The sequence below is a fragment of the Salvia hispanica genome, chromosome 5 (genome assembly GCF_029641045.1).
Source record: "Salvia hispanica isolate PSC_SH4W2 chromosome 5, Shi_PSC_v1, whole genome shotgun sequence".
Lineage (NCBI taxonomy): Eukaryota > Viridiplantae > Streptophyta > Magnoliopsida > Lamiales > Lamiaceae > Salvia > Salvia hispanica.
The window spans coordinates 22,416,262-22,442,462 of NC_142696.1; the positions used below are offsets into that span (position 1 = coordinate 22,416,262).

The window sequence follows — 26,201 nt, forward strand, 5'->3', positions numbered from 1 at the left end:
GGCGGTGGACAACTCGTGGAGGGCGAGGTATCGTCTGCTGTTCCACCCTACGCATGTACCGCTCCATCTCGCGGTTCATGTAGGCATTCATAGCCTCGTTCATCCTCCGTTCGTACTCCTCAGCATCCCCACCACTACCACCACCGCTACCACCCGCGTTACTCATCGCGCGATGATGCTCTTGTACAGAAAGTTAGAGAGAGAGAAAACTCGTTAAAACAAGTGGTGCAAATGAAAATGAAACGAAAATCGCGTTTATATAGGTTTGAAAAAAAAAATACAAAAATCGGCGCTGGCCGATCGGGCCGCCACAATGGCGGCTAGCCGATCGGCCAGCCCACGCCGATCGGCTCGCCGGTTAGCCGCTTGCCGCTTCCAATGGTTCGGCTAGTCCAAAGAATCGGCTAGCCGGTCGCTAGCCGACCATTGCGGATGCTCTTAGCCACGTTGAGTCGTAGTAGTATATTTTAGACTAATTTATTAATTAATTTGTAAGTACATTTTTGTACAAATGGACAATAATAACTTACACACTTTTCTTTGCATATACTTTTTCTTTTAAGGTCGTGGTGGAACAAGGGGAAGGTCGAAAGAACATGCACAAATCACAATCCATGTTTTGATCATTTGATGTTTTTCGACATGAATTTTCGTAGCTCTTAATAAATATTACTTCTCCTTGTCATTTAGGTTATGCCGTTGAATCATTTTATTTTTTCGCAAATATTTTTTTTTCTTACTTTACTATCTCTTTCTCTCTCATACTGTATTCCCTTTATATTAATTTCTTAAGAAAAATATCCATTTCCATCCCATAATTAAAATACATCAGTTTCTTAAATCTCATATTTAAAAGAAATATTTCAACTATCTTGGAACGAAGGGAAGTGGAGTAGTATTACTTAAGAGTTAATAAACCGTAAAATGCAAAATATGAGAGGAAAAAATAAGAGAGAAAAAGAGAAAAAATTGATAAAATATGAGAAAATTTTCATTTTTGACATGAGACTATTGTTCTTGGACACTGCAAAATAGCAAAATGAGACTATTTTCATGGACGAAGTTAGTAAAATTTTATAAAATGGAAGGTTTTAGTAAAAGTTCAAGTATAAATAAATTGAGATGACTATTAAGTTTTATAAAAACTTATTTAGCTAATACTATATGAGATCCATAAAAAAACAAAAGGTGTGATACTGAAGTGATTTATTTAAAGTCCAATTATCTTAAACATAAATTAAGAATTTATTTTAATACATACATAAGATATATTATAAATAAACATAGAAATAAAATAACACAAGAATTAAAGTCTAACATTTTTTTCAGTAGAACACTCCATTGTTCATGCTTGTCTTGGTTCATTATATAAGGACTAAAATTGAATTTTTCCAAAGGAAAAAATTGGGTAGCCAACGAGGGTGACACAATAATATAATATCATGAAAATGCTCAAGTATATTCTTATTGCTATCTTGGAAAATAAAATAAAAAAAATTTAGTGCAAAACCATCATTAATAATGGTCAAACACTGAGTTATCTTTCAATGGACAAACCTTTTAGTAGGCATATATATCACGTTTATGTATCACGAATTAAGTTGTGTAAACCTGTATACTCCATAAGACAAATATATAGAACTTCTAACAATGAATATAGAGCTGTTTTATATATGTGCAATCGAATATTGAGCTGTTTTACTCGAAAAGAATAAATGGAAATATTCATGCTATCAATATCATACCAAATATATGGTTATACAAAAAATTCGTTACGCCACGGTACACTGTGGTATAGAAAAATTGATACTGTTGTCGTACTGAAACTATACAGAAAATTGCGGCATACCGAATAACCAGAATTTTTGGATACAGTAAAGTGTGGTATTTAATTATTTGTTCACCCCTAATTAATAACAAAATAATAACAATATAAGCATTTATACATATATATTTTGCAGGATGGTGGACATAGCTTCTTTAATCGTTCAAATTTATACTGTAATGATAGAACTTTTTTTTCTCGAGGCACATATCCCACGTGTGTGGTGGTAAAGCCGTGAAAGATTTTTAATTAAGCTAATCAAATTAGGATTTATTAATCCGGAATATTATAATTAAGTCGCCGAAAGTGAGGTTGATTATGGAGCAAAACCTAATCATCTTCTATTTTCTCAACTGTTTGGGATCCCAAACAAGATTGACGAACTTATGATTGGCTTAAACTGGGATTAACCACAAATTAGGTGACATATAATTGTGCACCTGTACTTTGCCTAAATATTCCAAATCCTAGTCATTTTTTGTCGGGAGGAATAAGATGTCTAGACGGTATATGATTTGTATTTTCTGCATTATTTTAATCAGAGGGGTGAAAATGATTTAAATTAATAATTTACGGAGACGTGTTCTTCTTTAATTCACGACGTTTGTCTTTAATTCCTGATCCTGGAGTGGGTGAGGAGGGGGCAATTAGAATTTTACAACAAATCACAACTATTTCTATTAATTAACATTTGGACCGTGTAATGATTAAGATTTTGTTTGAACAGGTTTTCTCTTGAATGAATAATTATGTTATACATAGTTTTTTATTCATTTGAGACTGGTTTGTTATTATATAGAGGTTGAATTACAATCAGTATATATCCCAATTGATTATTAGAAACTATAGAAATTAACTCCATAGTATGTCCACAATCCTTGTCACCTTGATTAGCGTGAAACAAAAATAGCTTAGGACGGATGGAATATAATGTTTAAAGACATATATTATGTTAGGATCGTTTTCGTATTGTGTCTAATTATATTATATTTGTCGTCGTGTGTGATTTGTGTTTAGTTTTGAATGTAGTAGGTCAGTTTTGTGTTCGGATTAAGAATTTTCTTAACAAGTCAGATTTGAATTTGAATTTAAATTAGACCTCGTTAGATTGGGCCGTTACACCTACTATATAATTAATTTAGTAAATCACAATTATGTGTTAGTTTGTTACGCCATATCCAATAATATTCTAAAACCTACCGTACGAAAATACCTTTATCGGTATTTGAAAATGCATCTCATTTGACGTTTTTTTATTATACTACTCTTTCAAAAATTTTATTTATTGTGTTCAAGTCCAAAATCCTTGTATATTTATCGAAATTGGAAATAAAAGTGAAGAGTAATCAACATACGTGAAGAAATTTTTTTAAAAAAAACCATACGTGAAGAAATTGGAAGGAAAGGAAGAATTTACAGAAAAGAATAACATTGGTGATTGGTGGACGAGGCGGCACAACGCCGATCGAGATAATATCTTGATTTTATTAGTATGAGTATTATAGTATTATGATTTATGACTTTGATTGTTGACCTAATTTAATTACTGGGCTCCCTTATAAATAGTCCAATTTAACTAATCTATTTTATAAATATAAATGAATTTGTATTAAATTAGATTAGTTAATTAGTTGACCCAATTTAATTAAATAATTTTAATTAATTTAATTAAATATTTTTTTAATTCTATAAAAAATTTAAATAAATTTAACTAATAATTAATTGCTTAATATGAGTATGAAATATAACAAAACAACAGTTAACATTAATAATTAAAAAGATGCATAAGACAGAAATCCTTTGAATAAAAAATACTAGACAAGACAACTACATAAAATAAAAGTAGAAGATAAATATTTGTGGGAGCAGTACAAATTTTGAGTTTTTAATATTATTTATGCTAGTATGTTTAAACACTTAGATTACGTTAGTAAGTTGCACGGAGTAGCATGTTTTATGTAATTGTGATATAAGTATTTGAATCTATTTTTGTTTTAGTTTAAATATTAGAGTGAACTATAAAATTAGTCCTTACGTATGACTGATCGAATGCTGGAGGTACCTATATTTCAAAAAATGCACCAGACACCTCTACGTATGAGTATAATATCATTTGAAGTCCTTTTTCACTTTTTATGGTCTTTCATGCCCTTCCCACCCTCATTTTTTTCCAAAATGCCACTCCAAGGGTATTTCAATCTTTCCATATTTCGTAGTTCACAAAAATATTGATATATCTAAACATCTTCTTCTTCTTTTCTGAAATTCACATCTCATTTCTCTCTTTGTCGCCCTTCTCTCTATTTTTCTTATTTGTTTGAAAGTAATTAGTGTTATCTTTGTCGTTCCTCTTCTTCAATGTCAACCCAGTCGATGAACTTGTCAAATGTCTGCAAAATTGGTTGCAGGTGGCCCAGATTTAACTACGAAAAGTGTTGGTGTGGCAACAAAGCTGATTTAGAAATTGTCTCTGATTCAAGAGAGTGGTGAGAGTGAGAGTGAGAGTGAGAATGTTAGACAAGGAATGTTGAAGAAGGATGGAAGCTTAGTCTTATTTTAGGAGGGAACGAAAACCTCTTTGCATAGTAACTGTGAATTCTACACCAAAACATATCAAATTATCTCCCTGGACACACTGTCTTAAAGCATGCAGTCAATATCCCAATTCAAAAAGTAATGATGAAATATTGTAAAGACTGAAATGCCCTTAGTGGCATTTCGGAAAAAAAGGGAGGATGAGAAGGGCATAAAAGACCATAAAAAGTGAAAAAAGACTTCAAACGATATTATACCCATACGTAGAGGTGTCTGATGCATTTTTTGAAACATAGATACCTCCAGCGTTCAATCAGCCATACATAGAGACTAAATATGTAGTTCACTCTAAATATTATTATACTACTACTCTATTTTGCATAGTGTTGTGGATATGGGACTAAGCACATGAATAGTGTGAGTGCGTAAAATTTATGTGCCATTCCACGCACTAGATGATGCCCATAATGTTAGTGTCGGGTTTGAAATCCTTTCGCCAAAACAAACAAACAAATAATTGCTTCTCTTGTTTTAATCAACTGCAGCAAATATCAATATGACAAATTGACAAACTCAAAGGGTGTTGCCGAGTGGCATAAGACTCGTCCATCCGTAACGTCAAGGGATTGTTCCTGCCTTTAAGTATGGAGCAACACAACTTATAATCTATCGACTCCAATCTATACCACAAACAATGTAGTACTTCTTCCAAACCAAGGTATAACTAATTCCAAGATTGCTATGTTTCTTTGCTCAAAATATAATCCACCGCTTCTTCCACTGTGTCAACCACCTGCACATTACCATGAAACCACATCAAATTACTGTCACCTTTGGTGAAAACATACATTTACTTAAGGGCATTATACAACATGAAATTGAACTTTAGAGAAGATGTACCAAATCCGCGGGATATAATGGATGATTTTCCTTCCCTTTGAAAACCCCCGTCCTCGTCAAGATCGAGAACCAAGGATGTCCCGCCTGCAACCATAAACCATGTACTATTATCTAACAACATCTGAAGAGTTGGAAAATTAGCAAGAAATTTGTTTGCTGGGGAGAAAACCTGACGAGCTCCGTTAATGTCAACATGGGGATTATCTCCTATCATGTATAGCGTCTTGAACGGATGTACTTCATTACTCTCAACAGTTGTGCTCAAGGGTGCAACTTGCATTAGCACATTCTCAGCATTCTTGAATACAGATGGATTTGGTTTCCCATAGGATGTATAATCCAGAGGATTAGAGTACATTCTGAGCAATCAAAGAAGATCTCCTTAGAGTGTAGATTAGCAGATTTATGATTCTATTATCTGAATAAATTGGCAATATAAATCTATGATTTAACTCTATTTCAAAGCATTACCTGTTGTAGATGGATTCTAAAGCAATCCTGAAAGCACCCATGCCAAAACGCTCAGTCGGAAATAGACCCTACCTTTGGAAGCAATTAGTTAGTAAAGTAACAAAATATAGTTAACTCAGTAATATAGGTTAACACATAGGTTAACACCAGGCTTCATGTGTAGAAGGCAAACTAACTTGATAGGAGAGGTCGTCATTTGCAAAATACACAGGTGGTTGGCTGGAAATTTCTCTTCCAGGAAGACCTCCAGTGCTCAAAATGTCACACAGAACCTGAAATTGAGGCTATATGCTTAGACTTTGGGGGCTCTGCTCGAAACTAACAAAGTCCCAACAAAACTAAAAGAAAGTTACATGTTTAATTAATCTGTCATAGTAGAGGATAAGTTTCGTTCATCACAAAAGGATGGGTTAAGTAACAAACCATTTACCTTAACACTCAAAATATAGGCCTCGTTATCTAGAACAGAGCTGTTAACAATATTTCTATAAATTCCAAACAAGGCTGTTCCTCTGCAGGCTTAGGGCTAAACCCTATTTACTCCTATAAGAGTAAGTAGTTCAAAGCCGTCTTGTGATGGAGATAAAGTTGTTTCTTGTATTGAACTTTATGTCACACTAATAAATGGCTATGACTACATTATTTAGTTTGATAAATAATAAGTAGAGCCCAGGGCAGAAAATCATTAACTCAAGAGAGTAACTTTTATAACGCAGTTTACAAGCATAAACTTGTACTCCATTTTTCACTTGTATTAGAAGTGGCATGGTCAAGATATGATTAACTTATTAAAAGATACCTGTACCTATACCACGTAACCCTATTGGTATTCGACAATTCGTCACCCATGCAAGAGTGATGGAGCAGGATTCTATCCCCAACCCCTACCCCCAACTTCCGAAAAGAAATATGGTTACCTTTCATTCGTAAGACAGCAAAGATTTGGAGCAAAACTGTATCATGGCCTAAACTCTTTTCTAACCAATTACTCTATTAAATAAATTTCATAAAGCTAACCAAGCCATAACTGAAAAATGAATTGTATTCTTTTGTGAGAGGGTGAAAAAACGCGTTCAGATAGAGAAACACCTGAATGTCCCTGCTCCAATCAACAGAATCACTAACTATGAAGACAGCTTGCACTCTTTCTGAACAAGGATCAACTTTCCTGTGTCTGCTTTTCCAATAACCAACTTGTTGCTTGGACCAATTTTTAAATTTCCCCAGTGGGTCGATATGCTCAAAATAAGATGCATATTCATCGATGGAAAGAACATTTCTGAGAAATAATGGGCGTAATTAAGCAACACAGAAGAAGATTAGGCCACATTGACAAAATATGCAAGAGCAGATAACAAATGCATGGGAAAGCTTACTTGAAACCATATTCAGACATCACCGCAACAGGTTCACCTTTGCCTACTGCAATTACGAGATCATTTTCAAATCTGCAGAAAGAAGACTGATAAGCGAGAGCTTTATTCACTGAATCGTGAAAATCAAAATCTACTTTTATGATTTATCTCAATCTACTATATTCTCATGGACTTTTTCTCCAAGAACTTAATTGGCATTTCATAAGAACCAGTACTTCCAGTAAATGGATATGTTACACTAGTGTCAAATAATTCACACAATTGTGCTAGCCACCTTGGCGGAGCTGAAGTTGTTCAAAACATCTAATGATTTATAGCAACATGCCATCCGCATGGTTTTATGGAGAACAATCTATTCAACCAAATACAAAATCATGTCATATTAACCGTAGGGGTGAGTAGATTATAGAGGAAGCATTGCCAGAAACTAATCATAACTTCATTAGAATGTTCAAATATATTAGATCAATCAGAAATACGGTTAATTTAGTAGAAGAGGAAAACAAATTGCTAACCTAGAGAGAGAATGACTTCATGACTCATGTATCTAACAAGCAGGATCTAGTTCACATTCTTTTATATTCCTTCAAGGCATATGATGTTATTTATCAATAAAAATATCTTAAGAAACTGTGCCCAGGGATAATTTTTTATTTAGTCTCAGAGACTCGCCATCTCCATATAATATCAAGCAGAGTTTTCCCTCCAATGCTGACTTGTGAGAGTGAAGCAGTAGTTTGAAACAATATGTATAGTAAGATGTTTAAAACATTTTACCAAAGCGATAGACTCTTGACCTCTTGTAACACTATCTATTTGAGAAACAGTCAGTATATAGACTCAACAACAAACATCCTAAAATGAAATACGTAGATAACCTCTTTGCAAGCTGCTTGAAAGGCGAATGCCCCTGTATAACCTGCAATGAAATTAGGCAAGAGTTGGCCTTCTAACAATCAGGGAAATAAAAAATTCATGAATGTAAAATTAACTTCGACTCACCTGGGAGGCCGAAATAGGGACATTCAGTAATTTGCTCAATTCTGTAGCCCTTTCGGATTCAGGAACACCACCTCCTGTGAGTAGCTCATAAGTTTAGAAAACGAACATCATAAAACACTTGTCAAATATAAATCTGAAACAGGAAATCCCTTTCTCATTGAATCATTCAGTATTTTGTTGAATAAATCATCAAAAGTGAACTGAACCGGTGCTTGACAAGACGAATATACAGCATAATAGATCATACAACATGTAAGTTTTAGGAAAAAAAAGGAAAACTGATATACTTAACTAAGTCTACTAGAGCCCTCTCAGTAGAAAAGCTATACAATATACTTACTATTTAATTTTGAATTGCTGAAGGTAATACTCACCGTTGGTCAAAAATACATAGGGTACTCTCAGATTACCTGCAATCAGAAAAGAACAAAAAAAAATCAAATAGCTAAATCAATTTCTTAGCAAAATAATATACATTGCACTCCTATACTATCAGAATTCAGTTACCAGACTCGTCGTATAATCTTTCCAAAGCCTGCGGAGAGCCGCCGACGGGAGTTTCGCCACGCAGAAGCACGCCGTCAATGTCAAAAGCAATGCCGAAGGAGGAGCTTCCGGGAAATCAACAAGACAAAAATAGTATGACAATCAATCTCTCTTTTAGTAACGAACATTTTCATGTTCGCGAATATAAATCAAAATTACCGGCGATGAGATTGGGAGTGAGCCTGATCGGAGAAGAAGCGGCCATTGGCGGCGATTGAAAAAACTCTACTCCGATTGTGGCGAGAAGTAGAAGCTTTTGTCAGAATATGAAGAAATTTCATTTTTTTTCCGTTTCTCTTGTTCTACCACTGTTATTAATTGATGCCTATAGATCTTATATGCCTTCACCAACAAAATCAGAAGTTATTCAATCTGACTAATGATTGAAGGTCTAAAACAATTCCGTAAGATAGAAATAAATTGTTTTATTGGTAAATCATTATAAGCTCCTCCTCTATGAAGCATTTTCATTTTCGGCGACTCCACACATTCTTGTTCCTCTAACACAATTCGTAATATGCACCAAATATTTAAACGAAACGATTGCTCCATTAATAAGTTAATATACTATCAGCCATTTTTTTTTTACTTTTTGTCCAAATTGTGGGTCATATTTTATAAATAGAAAATCACATTCCATCATAAAGTATTTCTAACATTTATACTAAATTCAAACCTTAAAAAAAAAAAAAAAAACTCAAACCCTAGCGTATATATTATACTATCAAATACAGTAGTAATTTTACTCCATCCTCTTTAAAAGAATATTTTCTACAAAATTGTAATTTTACTATATTATTGTATGATTTTACTCACAAAATTGTAATTTTACTTCAACCTTCCAAATAGGACGATTTTCTACATTTTTTGGATGGACGCATGTGAGTAAACTCGACTTTTACGCCCGATGATGCAATGAGTAAATATTTGTTAAATTTTTATACACGATGAACTCGATCTACTAAACAAAATTCACTATTCCTACAGTGATGTGACACTCATTTTTAACGATGAAACAAATGAAGTTCTAAAATTGTTAAGACACCTTATGTCTATGATCATATATCCCCTCTGAAGAAAAGAAGATCCATGATCAGAGATTCAGTAGAATAATCTAAGAGCATCTTTATAGACAGAATCGTCGTATCACGCAGATGAAGATTAAGAACAAATTGAGTAACTATGAAAAATATATCAGAAAACAAACCACATGAGTGACCAACAATTTTCATTATGATACTCAGCAAACAACAAACCGCAAAATCAATTACAACACGAACAATTCTTTCGATTTTCCCTTACAGGATTGTTGGAGTTCCCCTTCCCGACATCCGATATTTTCTGAAGACAGATATAGGAATACATCTTATACAAAACCATAAACACACTTAACAAATGCAAATCTCCTATCTACACTAAGCCAAGACAAACAAGAAGCCGTAAAAACCAAGGAAAACAGATGTCATGACTATTCTGGGTTGAACTTGAGAGACTCCACCAATATTAGCTCCTTTATGTCCTCTTCACTTAAAGAGGATTGTTCAAAATCAAACACAAAGGGAGAAGGGCAAGTAGGCTCCTCGTTGATCTCATGGAGACTTGATAAAAATGGATGATTCAGTGCTTCCTCAACTATAACCATATAAAACCACTAATCAGCAACGAGATGAATAAATGATTAAAATGATTAAAATGCTCAAAGTACAAGAACAACCAGTCTCACCAGAAATACGTTTAGCTGGATCAAATACTAGCATCCTCCCTGCAAGATCTATCGCGACAGGGGATACACCTTGAAACTTCTGAGAAAAGGGTTGCTTGGGTACATGAGGAAGCTGCTTGATGTACCTTTGAGCATTCTCACTCCTTAAAAATCCAAGATCAGAATCTTCAGGGGAACCCAATAGCTGTTCAAAAATGTAAATAGAAAAGTTAAAGCTTGAGTTTCATGTCCTAATTTATTCATAAACTAGGGAAATATATATAGTGCCTGCAGGAATGATAATTTTTTTTCTTTCATCTTGAAATGAGAACAAAATAAGTTTTAAAGAACATGATAAGGTTGCTTTAACTATGGTCCAGGGAAGGTACCTCAGTTATCAGCCCCAGCTGCTGGATGTAGTCTTTGCCCGGAAAAAGAGGTTCTCTTTTAATGATCTCCATCAATATGCAACCAACTGACCACATATCTATTGCTGCAGTATACTCGGAACAGTTGAGTAATAATTCAGGAGCTCGATACCATCGGGTTACAACATACTCAGTCATTAAGTCTGTCTCTGTGCTGGTTCTTGCAAGTCCAAAGTCACAAATCTTGAGATCACAGTTAGAATTCAGGAGTAAATTGCTGGGCTTGAGATCTCGGTGGAGAACACCAGCTGAATGTACATATTTAAGCCCCCGCAGTAACTGATAAAGGAAATACTGCCAAAACCAGACACAGGCAACACATTAAGCAGTTATTCATCAAATCAAGCAAACATGCACTTCATAAGATCATTCTAAGGTATCCCAAGCGAAAGAATCATCACAGGGGATTCAAAAAGGTAAGTTTCCTAAGGAGGCATATTTTTCCAGTTATGATTTCAAAGTTGTGGTTTAAGATGGAGAACAGTAGTTTAAATGTTTAATCCACACAAAAAATCAGATTAGGCATAGAAGGTTGTAAAGATGATATTTAGTAGTATGATAAAATACATGATCCTTCTGTTGCTGCCAATGTGATTTTAATACAAAGATACATGAAGGTATGACTCAACCCATCCGCTGATCCAATTCAAGAAGGCAAAAAATTCTCTGGGGCAATAATAATGTGGTATTGAGAAAGGCAAATGTTTTCTGGGAAGGGAACACATATGTTAATCAATAAAAAGGACCTTGAGCAGATCACTATATCTTAGTTGCACCAACAGCAAACAAAAACAGGAATTTGTACTTGCAGCAGGAACAAAGTATTGCTGATCATGAATCATGATGCACTTGAGAGAAAGGGGGGAAAGAAAGGAGGAAGATATTCAAAGAAGTTTATACAGATTGTTGATAACACAGTGCTGTTATCAGTTATCACTCAATAGAATACCATTACACTAGTAGTGAAACACTGCAATCATGCAAATTACAGAACTATAAAATACGCAAAAATAAAAGATCACTATATGGCTTATGCGTTATTGGATCAATCCCAGAAAACATAATGAAATTCATTTTATTTATCATTCATTAGACCTTCATATAGATACATTGAGAACAAAAGACATCCATGGGACCTAATACAGAACAATAGAGGAGCGTTAGTCAAATATCCATTGGGGAACCAAATAGTAAAATCATGTCCTGCAGGTCAACATGTACCGTATGCAGTTTATTTTATTTTAATATCATTCAAGGCATCAATCAATACCAACTCTTCTAAATTGATTTATAGTCTTTTCATGCCCTCTCACTAGCATCTCACTGGAAGATATAGGCATCAAATTTGAGTCTCATACCAAGCTACAAAAAACTTTAATAATCCTGAGCGCATAATAATTAGAATAACTTAATATAATTTAGCAATTTAAGAAGTTGATGCGCTTAAAAATCAACGGATAAGAGGCAAATAACCAAATGATAATGCTAACCAAAAGCATGAACTCACTTGGCAGTGATCTTCAGTTAGTTCCTGTGTCGAGCATATTATCTGGTGCAGATCAGTATCCATTAACTCATAAGCAATGTAGACATCATTAAAATCCGCTTTATCTGGTGGTCGAATAATATCCTTAATTTTGATAACCTGCAAACAGTAATCAACAAACCTCATACTTAATGAATCCTCGAAGCAGAGACCTAATAAATTAACACAGCCGAAACAAAAAAAAATTCCAATAAACGATTTACATTTTCATGATCCATGTGTGTAAGCAGCTTGATCTCGCGCAGAGTCCGCTTTGCATCAATCCTGTTATCGAAAGCATTCGCGATTCTCTTAATCGCCACCTCCTCCATCGTCTCGGCATTGGTAGCAGAGCTGCGGGGAAGCAATACCACACCAAATCACACAAATCACTAACGGAAAAAACAAGCACAGCAGAATTGCGGAAATTGAGTTTACCAAACGAGACCGTAAGCGCCGCGGCCAACGGGAGTAATCGGCGGTGCGTATTTGGAGGGGACCTCGAAGAGGTTGCCGAGGACGTTGTACTGAATGAATTTTCCGCCATGGATTGGAACGCCTTTTACTTGGACAGCTGAAGCATTGGATTCGATTTCGTTTTCGTTTTCCTTCTCCCTTTCCATTTCGTTTTGCTGTGAGACTGTGGGAGACTGCAAATTTGTTAAGGAGATTTTGGAGGTATGCGAATTTGAAAGCTCAAGTGCAAGGGGGGAAAAGAACGGGAGGTGGGGAAGGGGTTTAGGGATTATCGAGTGTGGAGGGGCCTTTTTTTTCGCAAATTTGAAATATTCTGCCCCCATCCCCTCTCATTCCACTTTAAATTACATTATTATTTGTTGTTTCAAAATTCTAATTCCCCAAACTACCTAAACCAATAATTTACGGAGTACTAACATAAGGTGAGCAAAATTAGAAATCATATTACTAGAAAACATATTTATTTATGTTTCAACAGTTTTTATAAATAAATTGAGCCAAGACCAAGACCATGAGCATTGCAATATGCAGTTTTTATTCCTTGTTTTAGGCTAGTTATAATGAAAAAATAAATTTCAAACAGCAATGTCACCATGTGAGGAAATGAAAGTGGTCGAAATAAAAAACATTACTAGCATTAGATCATCTCCAATGGAGGCTAGCGGATCGGCTAGCCTATCCGCTAGCCTCCATTGCGACCGGCCAGATCGATTTCGGCTAGCTCACGCCGATTCACGCGATCGACTAGCCTCCATTGCAGCCTCCAAAATCGGCTAGCGACCGGCTAGCTTTTTTTTTTTTATATATATATTTTTTAGGTATTTTAATTAATATGTAATTTTTTTTGTATTTTAATTAGTTATGTAATTTTTTTTGTATTTTAATTAATTATGTAAATTTTTTTGTGTTTTAATTGATTATGTAATTTTTTTTGTATTTTAATTAATTATGTAAATTGTTTTAGGATGTAGTACTTTTTTTTTAATTTACATAAAATGATTGCATTTTTTCGTATTTGTGTCGTAAACCATATTTGTGTGAATGTAATTTTATGCACGGTGATAGATTTTTTTATGTATTTTTTTTAATTATGTAATTTTTTCTATGTAATTTTTTAAATTTAAATAAAATTATTGTAATTTATTTATTTAATTTTGTTTATTGTGGCTAGTCCTAGTGCTAATCCAATTTCTTGTTCTGATGACGTGGAGGATGAGTTTTTGGCTAGTTTATTACTAGCCTATTGCCATCGGAGATACTCTAACATTTTTATACTGATTGAAATTTGCAACACCAGTGGGGTAGCATTACTTGTGATTATTTTAAAAACTGCATTCTGTAGATGGATCCAACAATCCATATTTCAATTATTAATTTGTCTACAAAATTGGCTTTTGTCAACAAGTTATGCACTGTTTTTGTCCTTTTAATATAGTAACAAAATGGTAGAGGAGTATAGTAGTAGTACTAGTATTAGTACAATATTTTTATGAGAATATTCAGGGTAATATTCGACTATACGTACGGTCAATAATTTCCCCTAAAGCTAATACTCCCCCGTCCCCCATTAGGAGTAGCACTTTGACCGGATACGAGTTTTAAAAAATATAAAGAAAAGTTAGTTGAAAAAAGTTAGTGGAATGTCCATTTATGGTAAAAGTGAAGTGCTACTCTTAATTGGGGACGGACTAAAATGAAAATTAGTACTAACTCTTATTCGGGGACAGAGGAAGTATTTGGAGTACAGTTTATACATGTTAATATGTCATAATTTATCGTTGAACTATAGAACTAGAAAACGATCTAATCAATCATTCCCAGAAGCATATATTTTATTTTTTGTTATCCTAACATAAGACTGTCAGTAAAATTACCATATCATGAGTATCAATATATCATCAAATGTGAAGTGGCATCATTCATGTAAAAAAGCTTGCTAGAAAGAGAATCTTATTTATGAACAAAACAAAGTATTTAAAACAAAACAAGGTAATTAATCTCATATTGCTACAAGTAACATAACCACCGCGGCTTCAGCTTCTCAGCTGCAACTCGAAGAAAAGAAAAAAAATGGAAGTAAAAATTTGTACAAAATGGAGATGGAGCGATGTGTTGAGTATCCGTCAAGTATCTGTATAATGATGAGGTGAGATGGAGTTGGGAGTTTGAAGAGGGGTTGTACAAGTGGAGGTCTCTCCATTACCTCCTGTGTTGCTCTCCCACAACAACCCAGCTGCTGATTTCATCATACACTTGAAGATCTTGCTCTTGATTTGCCCTCTTCTCGGTGGAGGGCTGTAATTTGGCTTACAAACATGATTTGGGGCCTTGTATTCCATGAGAGAGACAAAAGTTCAAACAGAGGAAATGTTACTCTTAAGTCTTAATGAATGAATAATCAATAATGAGGTGTGTGGGTTGAAGACTCAGAGACTGAGCGTGTGTATATATATTCAAATCCTTTGACTTCAAAAAAATTCTTGGGCTCCAAGACTGATCTGATTGGCCATTGTATTTAAATAAATTTCAAAACAGTAGTAATATCTGACATGTACTCAATAGTGACTCAACAAAGTCACCAAATTAAGAAGATAAAACATAGAAAGAGAAGGGGGTATAAATATTTATTCATTTTTAATTATGGGAACGGATGATCATGTTTAAAATTAGCCCAAACAAAAAAAGACAAAAAAATGTTTTAAGTCGCAACAATCAAAGTATTTTGTATGTACAATCTCATAAGCTCGTATTCATAGTTCAGAGTGAAAAATTAAAATGAGTACTATGATTTACATTAGGAAATTGATATAGGTATGGCTATCAAGACCAGAGTTGTAGTCGGCCGGTGATGTGGAGTCTTGTGTGAGAGAAAGAGGGGAAAACACATTAGATATTAGGAGTAGAATTAATAGGTCAAATCTTGTGCACCAAGATTGGAATCAAAGTGGGCTCCATGCATGACACAAGTGTATGTATATCAATATCTGTAATCTGTTAATAGTACTACTGCATTAGTAAATCTGGAAAACATGGAATATTTATTAAATTGTTATCACTGGATTTTTGTGGTGGTTACACACACTACAGGAAATAACATTCTACTGACTACAGTTGAATGTTATAGTATAATACTCATTCCCTCCTTATACCCGATGTATTTATACACTGCAGCATGTTATCACAAAAGATAGTTGTCATAACAAATTTTATCTATTATGACACGACATAAACAGGTGTCGCAATAGTTAGCAACTTAGCATGGTTGCAAATTGCAATGCAACTGATTATGGATTTCTGAGTTCTGATTATGAATTTCTGAGTTCTGATTATGAATTTCTGAGCTCATAATATATGTCAAGATTCATAAATACTAACATATACTATGCATTCTCCTTTATTTGCATATAACTACAAAATAACCACTGGGAAATGAGTGACCATAACAAAACCAACCACAACAACTCATCATTCCATCACATACTAAAAAAATGATATTTTTACAGCAATCTCTGGATAAATAGTATATAATAATAAAACAAAAATAAAATAATAAAATTAGACCTATGTTGTAAATTGTAATTTCTCCATGAAACCAATAAATAACCATTCACCTATAAAATTAAATTGTGAAAGCTAATTAAGTTCTCTTTGAAAATCTTGGTGGGAAACTAAAATTGGAGCCTTTCTCCGGTCTTGGTAGCCGCTAATCCGACAACCGATTTCAGGACAATCTTGAACATCTTCTTCTTGATCTCTCCTCTCGGTGGCGGAAGCGTCTGATTTTTCTTCGAAACATACTTGTTTCCATAAAACTCCATCTTGATCAACAAGAATTTTGTAGATGAAAGCAGGGGCGTTTTTGCTTGAGCAAGAACAGAGGTATACAGGGGAAAACAGGGGAGGGAGTTTGTTGGATAAAATTGTTGAATAATTGCGGATTTTATAGTGAGTTGTATCCAAGTACTAATATAAGTGGCAGTAGGGACTTTCGAATAAATTCTGGTACTTGCTTTATACGACTTGTTATTTTTGAGACAAAGAAATACGTACAAATTTGAAAAAAAATAAAATTGGTTATGAAATACGATATGTAGTGCAATAGAAATCATGCTTAATATATGTCTTACATTTATTTTATATTCTGGTCTGATTAAAATGATTAATCATGATATTGAATTTATGAATGTGTTAAAATTTATTTATTACGTTTTAAAACAAGATTTCACAATTCATGCTGATGTCATAATTACAAAGAACCAAGTCCCAAAAGAGAAGAGTTGGAAGTCACCAAGAATATATTGAGCTGGAAACAAAAATAGACGATAATAATAACAAAACATAAATGGAGTAAGTGTCAACTTTTCATTTACAGTGAAATATTCTACTTGGACTTTGGCGGTTGCCGCCAATTCGTACACGTGATTAATAACATAATAGTATAAGCAAACAATTAAGCATAAATGAAATGAGCAATTATAAACATACTTCTAGAAATCAGACTTTATTGGAGGAGTATTAAATTTCAGCATAGAACGGGAAATTATTCTGAAATTTCTTAACAATTTCGTACTGGCCTCATCGCTATTAAGAAGGGTTTAATCTATTGATAAAATGGCTAATTTAGGACCCCTCTCCTTCAAAAAATATTTAGTTTTATTTAAAATGGTGAGCAACATATATTACATCTTTTATAAAATTTCATAGAAATGGTTTTTATGTATATCAAATTTTATACTGCATTAAAACATAGCTAAATGAAAGTTATTGAGTTCACGAATAACCTGAAATCACACGTTTTATTCATGAAATTGAAAGTATAAGACTTAATAAATAAATTATGTTTTACTTGTGTTGTGCATAAATGTTTGGAATTTATTCTCCACCTAGGACCTTTAAATATTAGGAGTATTACTAATCTCACACTAATATCTCGATTAAATATTTTTCACCAATTGAGTGGGGAATCAAGAGAACAGAGTGTTATTACTTATTACCCACTACTAAATTATTTTTTCCTAAAAATTGATTTATTAAGGCGCCAATTGTAGATAAATAAAGTGATTAAGAGCAATGTTTTGTTAAGCCTTTTTGTAGATAAAAATTGTTTTATTATGGCATACCAATTAATAGTTATATCAGACGATTCCAATTAATTACATGGCACTATCATGTCATTAATAGCGACAATATACATTTTTTTATTTCTTTCTCCTATTAAGAAAGAGTGAAAGACGAAGGTTGATTTTTGACAACTTTTGAATGATTTCTATCAATATTTTTTGACTGAGACTTTTCTTGAGCTCATTATATTATACTACTCCTTATTAAATGGCCACGTCGTTTCTTATTATCACTATTTTGATTATAACTTATAAGTTTCGTAGTAATTAATATTTTGTCACTTAAGTATCTATTCGTCAAGATTCTTAGCAATGATAGTATATGTACTACTCCCTCCGTCCCAAGGAAGATGACCCCTTTTTTTGGACGGCACAGGATTTTATGCAAATTTATTTTGTGTGTTGAGAGGAGAGAGTAAAGTTAAAGAGAGAGAATAAAGTAGAGATAAAGATGTTTCTATTTTAAGTAATGGGTCATCTTAGTTGGGATAAACTAAAAAGAAAAGTGAGTCATCTTCAATGGGACGGAGGGAGTATCAACTATCAACCTACCTAAACAAAGTGAACAACCCATTCTCTATTTAGATTTTTAAATAGGTGAAAGTCATATTAAAATCACGTGACGGGAAACTTCCTAAACCCCTAAAAAATCACTAATGTCTATTTATTTTAAAATGTGTTTGTTGTTAAGTTATTTGAATTGTTCTCTCAGATAATAGGAACTTAATTAAGTCAGGAGAGTGCATATACATTTTCCTATTGCATGGAGTAGTATATATATGTAAATGTAATCATATTGTTGTGTTATTGATTGTCATATGCGAACATGTTAAAAATATGATTTTTTTTTAAATCACGTTCAATTTGATACTCTATTGATTACTAGAATAGAAGTAAATAAATAAAATAAAAATTACAAGTTGCGCGATAACATGTTAGGGTCAATAGTTGTTTTTTGTTAGTTTCTTCAATCAGTATACTGTTAACCAGCAATTAGGTTTAGGGTGGTTTAGGGTCCACAATTTTGTTGGCGATGAAGACTTGTGGAATTCTTAAAATAAATGTTGTGCCCCGCAACGAAGAAAGTTAACGATAGAATTCAAGATGGTTCACACTAGGCCAACAAAATTAATAGACTGATGACGTTGCTTAATAGTATTTGAATAATAAATTGTTAAATTCTCTAAAATTCCGTCTCACGTTGACTTGGTGAAGATCTCATCTAATCTATATAAGTGCAGATAACCCTCCCCCTTATAAGATCTTTTAAGGGGTGAGTGACTCATTTATAATATGGTATCAGAGCGGGCCCAAATCGATGATGTTTTTCTTTTTATCTCTATATATCTCTTGCATTGTCTACCATCGATGATGGTTTCTCTTATCTCTTGCATTATCTACCCACGTGATGGAAGACCGATGTTCTTTCCGGCCCACACGCAAGGGGGCGTGTTAAATTCCACGTGATGGAAGACCGATGTTCTTTCCGGCCCACACGCAAGGGGGCGTGTTAAATTCCACGTGATGGAAGACCGATGTCCTTTCCGGCCCACGTGAGGGGGCGTGTTAAATTCTCTAAAATTTTGTTGCACATTGACTTGGTGAAGATTCTCTTATCTCTTGCATTGTCTACCCACATGTTGGAAAACCGATGTCCTTTCCGGCCCACACGTGAGGGGACGTGTTAAATTCTCTAAAATTCTGTCGCATATTGACTTGGTGAAGATCTCATCTAATATATATAAGTGTGGATAACCCTTCCCTTATAACCCCTTTAAAGGACGAATGACTCATTTCTGTGGCCATTTCTTTATCAATTCGACCCAAGTATTCTACTTTGTGTTCAACGTTTTGTTGTATTTTTAAGTGTTTCGTGATCTGAGGCATTTTTATTGAAGTACTACTTTATATTGTGATATTACATTTTTAAGGAGAATCCTTTCAGTGATTTAATTAAAGCCTAGAGGCGAAGCATTTGATCAGCAATCTGTTCTAAAAAGACGATTGTAGATTTTTGACAACTGTTGAATCATTAAATTACACTTCTTCAATAAATATAATTTATTTGAGGTTAACTATCACTTTTAACTCTAAATTATACTCGATTTATAAAAAATGGCTAGAATTATGACTAATTTTTTAATTAAACTCCAAACTATAAGAAATACTTCAGTTGGAATGCTCTATATCATTGTCACTTTGTATAAGTATACATTACTACTCCTATAATTTATGTTTTCCGGTTAACATTTGGAGACCAATGTTATGAACCCCTACTCTTGACGAAGATTACCGTCCAACTTCCTCACGCAACACTGCAATCCGGTGCCCTTAACACAAGGGTCGGCGGCTGAAATTGATTATTTGGCGCGGAGAATCGCCCTCCATCGGCAGTGAATTAGGTTTTCACGAGTATTACGCAAATATTTGGGCAAAATAATTCTTCATTAATTGAATACCGAATTAATGAATAGTCCTATTTATAATAACTAGGATCCTAGGGTTGGTTCGACCTAAACCTATACATCGGGAAAGAACCAACAAAGAAAACCTGACGGAGCTTATAAACCGCTCGACCCAATAACTGTTCAGAAAATAATAAATAATTACACTTTAAGAAATAGTAAAATCAAGCTTAAAAAATAAACAGCAATCTCGCTGAGGCAATTCATCAAGCAGCTGGTCTGCTACTTGGCCACGAAGTCTTGGTAGCGCTCCGGCTGCTTGAGTTCCTTTCGCGGCCTTAGCTTCCTTATTGTGTCCACCTCCGTGACTACCGGCTTCTGTTTCTCGGACTCCACTGATGTCGCCGCCTCTTCTTCAGTTGGCGTAGATGTTGGCGGCGAATCTGCCATAGTCGACGTCGAAGTTCCCTCTACTTCAGTTGGGTCGGATGAGGTCGTAACAACTCCCCCTTCCTTAGACACTCCCTTGTCCTCAAGGAAAAGAGATGGAAACCGTTTCATCATTTCAGCCAGTGGTTCCCACGACGGGGACTCCGACCCATCGGACCACTTGATCAGCACGTGTTCCACGGCAACGCCATTGTGCCACAAGATCTTGGAATCGAGGATCGATACCGGGTGAGCAATAGGCCTGTTCCCCACGAATTTATCTGGCAAGGGACGATTGGATCGTCCTTGATTGGATCGTCCTTGACAAATGCACGTAGTAAGCTCACATGAAAAACATCGTGAATTCGGCTCCCCTCCGGCAGCCTCAACTTATATGCCACAGGCCCAATTCGCTGCATCACCTCGAAGGGGCCATAAAATCTTTCAGCCAATTTAGCAGACAACGGTTTGGCCACCGAATGTTGGCGATACGGCTGCAGTTTCAACCAAACAAAGTCCCCCACATCATATTCCACATGGCGCCTATGCTTGTTGGCCGCCGAGGTCATCCTTTTGCTGAGCCCGCAGGAGGTTTTGACGCAACTCCACGAGCAACTCACCACGCTGCCGAATCAGTTCCGCGACATTGGGAGGGGTTTGGGTCGAGGGAGTGGATGCCACCAATAGAAGCGGCTCGCGGCCGTACAGTGCCCGAAAAGGGGAAGTTCCCAAGCCAGCTTGATGGAAACAATTGAGAGATAATTCGGCCCATGGTAGAAAGTTAGACTAGGTTGACGGACGGTCAGCCGTGAAGGTGCGAAGGTATTGCTCCAAACCTTTGTTCCGGATTTCAGTTTGGCCATCGGACTGAGGATGATAGGCGGTCATAAAATTTAACTTCGTTCCACTGAGGCGGAGAATTTTCTCCCAAACCGCATTAAGATACACCGAATCTCTGTTGGAGACTAAGGTCTTCGGAAAACCGTGATGACGAACAACAGTGTTAACAAAGAGATAGGCCACTCGCAAGGCATCAAAACAGGTAGGTAAAGCAGCAAAATGTGCGTATTTAGAGAGTCTATCAACCACTACCATAATGGTGGTGTTACCTCGCGATTGGGGGAGGCCAGTTATGAAATCCATTGAGACATCGTCCCACACCTGCGTCGGCACCGGTAATGGTGGCAGAAGGCCCGCCGATTTTTGCGTCGAGTACTTAGTTGATTGACACACAACACAAGCGTCGACGAAAGCCCGAACATCTTTTCTCATCTTAGGCCAATAAAACCTGGCGGCCAGTAGACGGAATGTACGCTCATGTCCCGGGTGGCCCGCCATTGGTGTACTATGATGCTCCTCCAGCAACACCCGCTTTAGAGATGACGATTGGCTGACCAGAATTCTCCTTTGAAAGTAGATCAGTCCGTCGATGAAAGATAAGTGAGCTGGAGCCTCCCTAGATTGGATTTTCGTCCTTAATTCCAATAAATCCGGTCGCGAAACTGTCTCGCGGTGCAACGCCTCAATCAGCTGAGGCACGGTGTGAGCGACGGTGGATAGGCACGCCGCATCTGCCGCCTGTGCGGTCTGTTCCGCTGCCTGTTCTTCTGCCGAAGGTTCGGCCGGCAGAACGTGCTCGACCTCCTCCCTGCGGGAAAGCGCATCTGCAACTCTATTGGAAGACCCCTTTTTATACTCAATCCGGAATTTGTAACCCATTAGTTTCCTCACATAAAGCTGTTGGTCGGGTGTCTGGACGACTTGTTGAAGCAGCTCCTTTAAACTTTTTTGATCGCTGCGAATGATAAATTCCCGGCCCAAGAGATACTGCCTCCATTTCTGAACTGCCTCAACGATCGCGTAGAGCTCCTTATGATATGTTGAGCCACTCGACGACGCAGGCCCAATTTGAGGCTGAAGTAGGCCATTGGGTGGCCTTCCTGAATTAAAACCGCACCTATACCCAAGTCGGAGGCATCGGTCTCCACATGAAAAGGTTTGGAGAAGTCCGGAAGTCGAAGAAACGGAGTGGAAATCATCGCCGACTTGAGAGCCTCGAAAGCCTCAGTAGCTCCCTCAGACAACACGAAGGCTTCTTTCTTAAGCAAATCTGCCTACGGAGCCGCGATCATGTCGTAATTTGCCACAAAACGGCAGTAGTATCCGGTCAAGCCCAAGAAACCACGGAGTTGTTTAACATTTCGCGGTACAGGCCACACCGTCATTGCCTCAATTTTTCGGGGATCCGCTTTTAACAAACCATCTGCAATTAAGTGACCCAAGTATTCAACAGTAGTACTGCAGAAGGAACATTTCGATAATTTAACAAAAAATTGATTGAAACTCCAAAGTTTTGCCAACAAAGTCAGCAGAAATTCTTCCCAAAGACTCTAGCCACGCCATGCCTAGAATCACATCCCATCCATGAACATCTAGGATATGTAGATCTGTCAAAAAAATTGCCCCCTGGACCTTTAATTGAGTTTGGCGGGAAACGTGGGAGCACATTATCGAGGCGCCATTTCCAACGTACACCTGGAAGGGACGGGTCGTCGACAGGGGCAGCTGCAACTGTTTGTCAATCCAGAGATGGAGGAAGTTGTGGGTGCTTCCGGTGTCTATCAAAATCCTCAACTCGGTGTCACCTATTGTTCCCACGACTTGGAAGGGAATGGATCTGCCCCCACCGGCCAAAGAGTGAAGGTGGGAGATATCCTCTGTGATAATCTCCTCATCATGGGGCTGTTCCTCGTCGTTCAGTCCCGGCGTGTCCACGCCGTCGTCCCCCACATAACATAGCAGCTTGACGGCACAAACGTGGCCCAGAACATATTTTTCTGGACAATCCAACACAGCCCTTTGCGAGAGCGCTCCGATTTCTCTACATTAGAAACCAAAATCGGTGCAAAACAGGGACGATCCTGATCGCGAGACTGCTGATTTTTAGTCGGCACCTGGGCTGAGTTGCCCGAAGGGGCTGACGCCGAAAAAGGTTGCTGCTGATACCTGTGATCTTGGTTCGCGGCCAATTGAAGTGCAAAGGTCATGGCCTCGGCTAGCGACTGAGGCTGTTGCAACTCTACTTTCTCTTGAATGGGCATTTTAAGGCCCTCAATAAAAATTGGAATAAGAGCGTAATCTGGGAGACCCTTTACCCGATTTAAGTACTTCTCAAAAGTGTCATGATATTCAGCGATGGAGCCGGTCTGGACTAACTTCGCTAAAGGTCCGATATAATTTCGGAAACTCTGCGGGTCGAATCTGTGGCGGACATCTTCCAAGAATTCTGGCCAGGTAACAAAGCGGTTGTTGTTTCTGTAATTAAATATCCACTCCGCCGCCGGTGGATCAAAAAGCATTACCGCGTAGTGCATACGATCTTCTTCATGCATCATAAGATGGTCGAAATAGTATTCGACTCTCGAAATCTAATTAGTAGCATCAGATCCATCGAAGTGGGAAGCACAAATCTTGACCCCATGGCGATTGTCTGATCCGAATTGGGAAAAGCCCCTATCTCGTGATCAAGGGGGATCCCAACAGGAGGATCAGCGGCGATTGTCAAAGCCACCCGCGACGACGAGTCGCCGGAGGATCCCAACTAGAAGTGCAGCGTGGTTGATAAGGCACGATCCTGGTCTCCGGATTAAAATCCTGGTACCAATCCCTATCGCGGCGAGGATCATTACGCCGAGAGAGACTGCCTCGCCTGCCGCCCCTCGTATTCCGGCCATCATGCAGCCCATATTCAGATTCCCTGTACGCCGCATACTCACGATCCTCCGAATCATAATCGTCATCAGGAGGACCCGTGTCATGGTACAATGGATCATCCAAACTATCCATCCGACGATCTGAATTATCCATCCGAACCTCCAACTGATCAAATCGGGTCATGATCCGATCAAAGCCTTGTGCCAGTGGATCGGCGGCACCGGTGTCCTGTCGTTGTCGACCAATTGAGGTTGGATCACCCCTAGGCGGCGGACGAGGTAATCCCGCCGTGCCACGCCTGTTACCCGCCGGTTGGCGGCGTGCGGAACCCACCATTAACTCCTGAGCGTTCCTCCCTTCCTCCCTGTAAGAACCGACGGTGAACCCCGTACGTCCTCCTCAATCTCCATGAGTTCGAGATGAAGCACCAGATGTTATGAACCCCTACTCTTGACGAAGATTACCGTCCAACTTCCTCACGCAACACTGCAATCTGGCGCCCTTAACACAAGGGGTCGGCGGCTGAAATTGATTACTAGTGCGGATAATCGCCCTCCGTCGGCAGTGAATTAGGTTTTCACGAGTATTACGCAAATATTTGGGCAAAATAATTCTTCATTAATTGAATACCGAATTAATGAATAGCCCTATTTATAATAACTAGGACCCTAGGGTTGGTTCGACCTAAACCTATACATCGGGAAAGAACTAACAAAGAAAATCCGACGGAGCTTATAAATCGCTCGACCCAATAACTGTTCAAAAAATAAAAATAATTTCAATTTTAGAAATAGTAAAATCACGCTTAAAAAATAAACAGCAATCTCGCTGAGGCAATTCATCAAGCAACTGGTCTGCTACTTGGCCACGAAGTCTTGGTAGCGCTCCGGCTGCTTGAGTTCCTTTCGCGGCCTTAGCTTCCTTATTGTGTCCACCTCCGTGACTACCAGCTTCTGTTTCTCGGACTCCATCGGACTCCACTGATGTCGCCGCCTCTTCTTCAGTTGGCGTAGATGTTGGCGGCGAATCTGCCATAGTCGACGTCGAAGTTCCCTCTACTTCAGCTGGGTCAGATGAGGTCGTAACAACCAATTGGAGGAATGGAATCGAATTAGAATTAATTAGAGAGTGGAACATTTTTTTTGGTATGCGAAGAAGAGTGGAGTATTTTTTTTCTATGCAAATCAATTTTTGTCCATAATATTTAAAAATATCCTATGATATCCATTAACTTTGATGTAATATTAATTGAACTATTTTTCATTGTTTGAATTATTTTTGGATGAAAATTCACTCAAGCCCATGAATGACATTTCAGGCATCTTAAAAGGTAATTTTAAATTAATTACACATTTATTTATTTCTAAGTACTATATTGTTACTTCAAGTGAAGAGATGAGGAGAAAATGGAGAAGAAGAGACAGTTAAAAAATGTGAAAGAAGCGAGAAAAAAGAAGGAAGAAAGGAAAAGAAGAATTAGAGATATAAATCAAATATTTTAATGAAGAAGAGAGAGTAAATAGAATGAAATGCAGATTTGAGGATATTTTCATCCAAAAAAAAGTTTGAAATAATGAAAAAGTAGTCAAATTATATTACGTAGAAGTTAATGGGCCTCAAAAGATATACTTACTTTCAAATATTACGGACCAAAATTGGTATCTTGACAAAATTCACTGAACAAAAAAAATGTTCCCTAAAGTTTAAAATTGTATTAATTCAAAAAGAAAGAAAGAAAAGAATGTC

At 36.8% G+C, this 26,201-nt stretch overlaps 2 protein-coding genes across 2 annotated transcripts; both read right to left on the reverse strand.

The window, feature by feature from the left end:
- Positions 1 to 4,868: 4,868 nt before the first annotated feature.
- On the reverse strand, positions 4,869 to 9,147 carry LOC125187682 (mitochondrial hydrolase YKR070W). Its single transcript, XM_048084307.2, has 12 exons — positions 8,815 to 9,147; positions 8,617 to 8,720; positions 8,484 to 8,519; positions 8,110 to 8,183; positions 7,986 to 8,026; positions 7,108 to 7,179; positions 6,821 to 7,010; positions 5,908 to 6,003; positions 5,732 to 5,799; positions 5,430 to 5,619; positions 5,261 to 5,344; positions 4,869 to 5,153 (listed from the first exon to the last, which is right to left on the reverse strand). The coding sequence occupies exons 1-12, from the start codon at positions 8,934 to 8,936 to the stop codon at positions 5,100 to 5,102; spliced, it is 1,131 nt and encodes a 376-aa protein (XP_047940264.1). The 5' UTR covers positions 8,937 to 9,147; the 3' UTR covers positions 4,869 to 5,099.
- Positions 9,148 to 9,847: 700 nt separating this feature from the next.
- Positions 9,848 to 13,090, reverse strand: LOC125191063 (mitogen-activated protein kinase homolog NTF6-like). Its single transcript, XM_048088525.2, has 6 exons — positions 12,749 to 13,090; positions 12,535 to 12,664; positions 12,293 to 12,430; positions 10,747 to 11,079; positions 10,379 to 10,562; positions 9,848 to 10,287 (listed from the first exon to the last, which is right to left on the reverse strand). The coding sequence occupies exons 1-6, from the start codon at positions 12,931 to 12,933 to the stop codon at positions 10,124 to 10,126; spliced, it is 1,134 nt and encodes a 377-aa protein (XP_047944482.1). The 5' UTR covers positions 12,934 to 13,090; the 3' UTR covers positions 9,848 to 10,123.
- Between the last annotated feature and the right edge of the window lie 13,111 nt (positions 13,091 to 26,201).

Coding starts and splice junctions, on each gene's coding strand:
- LOC125187682 (XM_048084307.2), bottom strand. CDS start 8,936: ATGAAATTTCTTCATATTCTGACAAAAGCTTCTACTTCTCGCCACAAT. Junction 8,520..8,616: donor AAGATTATACGACGAGTCTG/GTAACTGAATTC, acceptor TTCTGATTGCAG/GTAATCTGAGAGTACCCTAT. Junction 8,027..8,109: donor TCCCTATTTCGGCCTCCCAG/GTGAGTCGAAGT, acceptor ATTTCATTGCAG/GTTATACAGGGGCATTCGCC.
- LOC125191063 (XM_048088525.2), bottom strand. CDS start 12,933: ATGGAAAGGGAGAAGGAAAACGAAAACGAAATCGAATCCAATGCTTCA. Junction 12,665..12,748: donor GGCGCTTACGGTCTCGTTTG/GTAAACTCAATT, acceptor GCTTCCCCGCAG/CTCTGCTACCAATGCCGAGA. Junction 10,288..10,378: donor TCCAGCTAAACGTATTTCTG/GTGAGACTGGTT, acceptor ATATGGTTATAG/TTGAGGAAGCACTGAATCAT.